The sequence below is a fragment of the Notothenia coriiceps genome, unplaced genomic scaffold, assembly GCF_000735185.1.
Source record: "Notothenia coriiceps isolate Sejong01 unplaced genomic scaffold, NC01 NC01_scaffold00002222, whole genome shotgun sequence".
In the NCBI taxonomy this organism is placed as follows: Eukaryota; Metazoa; Chordata; class Actinopteri; order Perciformes; family Nototheniidae; genus Notothenia; species Notothenia coriiceps.
This window is the reverse complement of record NW_011334923.1, coordinates 1-1,805: the sequence shown is the minus strand read 5'-3', so window position 1 is coordinate 1,805 and position 1,805 is coordinate 1. Positions and strand designations below refer to the sequence as shown.

Sequence of the window (1,805 nt, the reverse complement as noted above, 5' to 3'; positions counted from 1 at the left end):
CCATTTGGATTATTGGAGAAAATAAACAATCTGGCAAACTAATGTTTATAATACTTACAAATTTTGTTCAGTAGGATAATCTTCACATATTAACACTAGTTTATGATTTTTGAAGTATAAAGTTAATGTTATAAATGAAATACAGCACAATCACATGGTTTCACGTCAATAGCGTTAAGCTAAAGGTGGCTAATGTTCAGGGTTCCTGACGTATTTGATGTCGTAGAACGTTAAAATCTCTTCGGCTCGTGTTAACCACAGACCCTTTTCAGTCCTCCAACTAAAAACACATTAAAAAACGATTGACTTCAAGATGAGGGAACAGGAAGTGCTAAAATGCTGACTCATTACCCGGTTGGGGACTCATTCCTGCACCACTCCTTGGTTGAAGGCTTACCATATCGGTGTAGATGTCAATGGCCTGGTTTAGACAGTTGATGGCCTCTGGAAGAAGACAGATAAGAGAGAAAGGAGGTTAAAATACTTTCAAAAGATCATATTTATTTATTTGCTGTTCTCAGTTTGTGTCTTCGTGGTCAATTGTAACACATTGGATAAAAGCGTCAGCTAAATGTAATGTTATGTTGTAAATCCAAGAAGAACTGAAGAGTGTCTGCTGAAGCCTTCTGCTAAATCTAATAAGAACTCCTTCAGTTTCCTCCCCGGCGGCTATCACCTGCTAACCTGTAGTATTTCATTAAATCACAGTGAAGCTGCATGATATCATTTTTCCTCGAGCAAACCCAGTTTAATCTTTGAATGAAACCTCCTCAGGGTCCTGACTCTGATCCACAGGCTTCCCCTCGAGTCTTACATTAAAATATGAAGAGAGGTAAATTCACACCAGTCGTGGAAAAACTACTCAAATACTGAAGTAAAAGGTCTAATACCACTGTGTAGAAATTATCTTCTAATCTGTGACACGGTTAAATTGAATACTCCATTCTCATTGGTCAATCTGGACATTCCATAGGTCTGTTAATTTTCAATAACAGACCGTTGCTAAAGAGAACAGACCGTTTTCAAGGAGGATCAAGGGACTATGTGCAGCTGACGTTAAATTGATAAGATGATAATTAATATAAACACAATTTTTTAGATACATAGTAGAAGAAAAAATAAAAAGTCCTGTTTTCAAATGTTTTTAAGTAAAATAAAAAATAATCTTTATTCATTCATTTGAGTTTGTAGCCAAATATTAAAGACAGAAAAAACAAAATGTAGAGATAAAGAAATATAAACAGATGAGATATACCTGAGATTTCTATGTATGTGTGTGTATGTGTGTTGGTGTGTGTGTGTGTGTGTGTGTGTGTGTGTGTGTGTGTGTGTGTGTGTGTGTGTGTGTGTGTGTGTGTGTGTGTGTGTGTGTGTGTGTGTGTGTGTGTGTGTGTGTGTGCTCACCCTGTGGGTCGGCCTTCTTGAAGGCGTTGCCGGCGTCGACGAAGCTGGTGGCCGAATCCAGTTTGTTCTGCAGCTGCATGTGGAGCCGAGCGGCCTGACAGAACGCATTCCCTGCGGCTATACACACACACAAATCACATCCTCAAGACACACATCTAAGCCTCTAAATGCTGCACAGCGTGAGCTATTATTGGCATATCTGCCCTATCTGGCGCAAACACTCATTCTTGCAGCCATGAAACGTCACATTTTATCACCATACTGTGCTAAATTTCCATAAAATAATCCATGGTGTGTGTGTGTGTGTGTGTGTGTGTGTGTGTGTGTCACCTACCACTCCAGTTCTTTGCCATCTTAAACATGTTGGCTGCTCTGGCGTAGATTTCACAGGCATCCTCCAC

The 1,805-nt window shown here is 39.6% G+C and overlaps 1 protein-coding gene across 1 annotated transcript; it reads right to left on the bottom strand.

Annotated features, from left to right (window-relative positions):
- Positions 1-351: 351 nt before the first annotated feature.
- On the bottom strand, positions 352-1,802 carry LOC104966771 (beta-soluble NSF attachment protein-like; the record flags this gene model as incomplete). Its single annotated transcript, XM_010796057.1, has 3 exons — positions 352-444; positions 1,405-1,521; positions 1,739-1,802. Coding segments are annotated over 3 exons (274 nt in total), but the record flags the coding sequence as incomplete, so codon positions are not given.
- Positions 1,803-1,805: the final 3 nt, after the last annotated feature.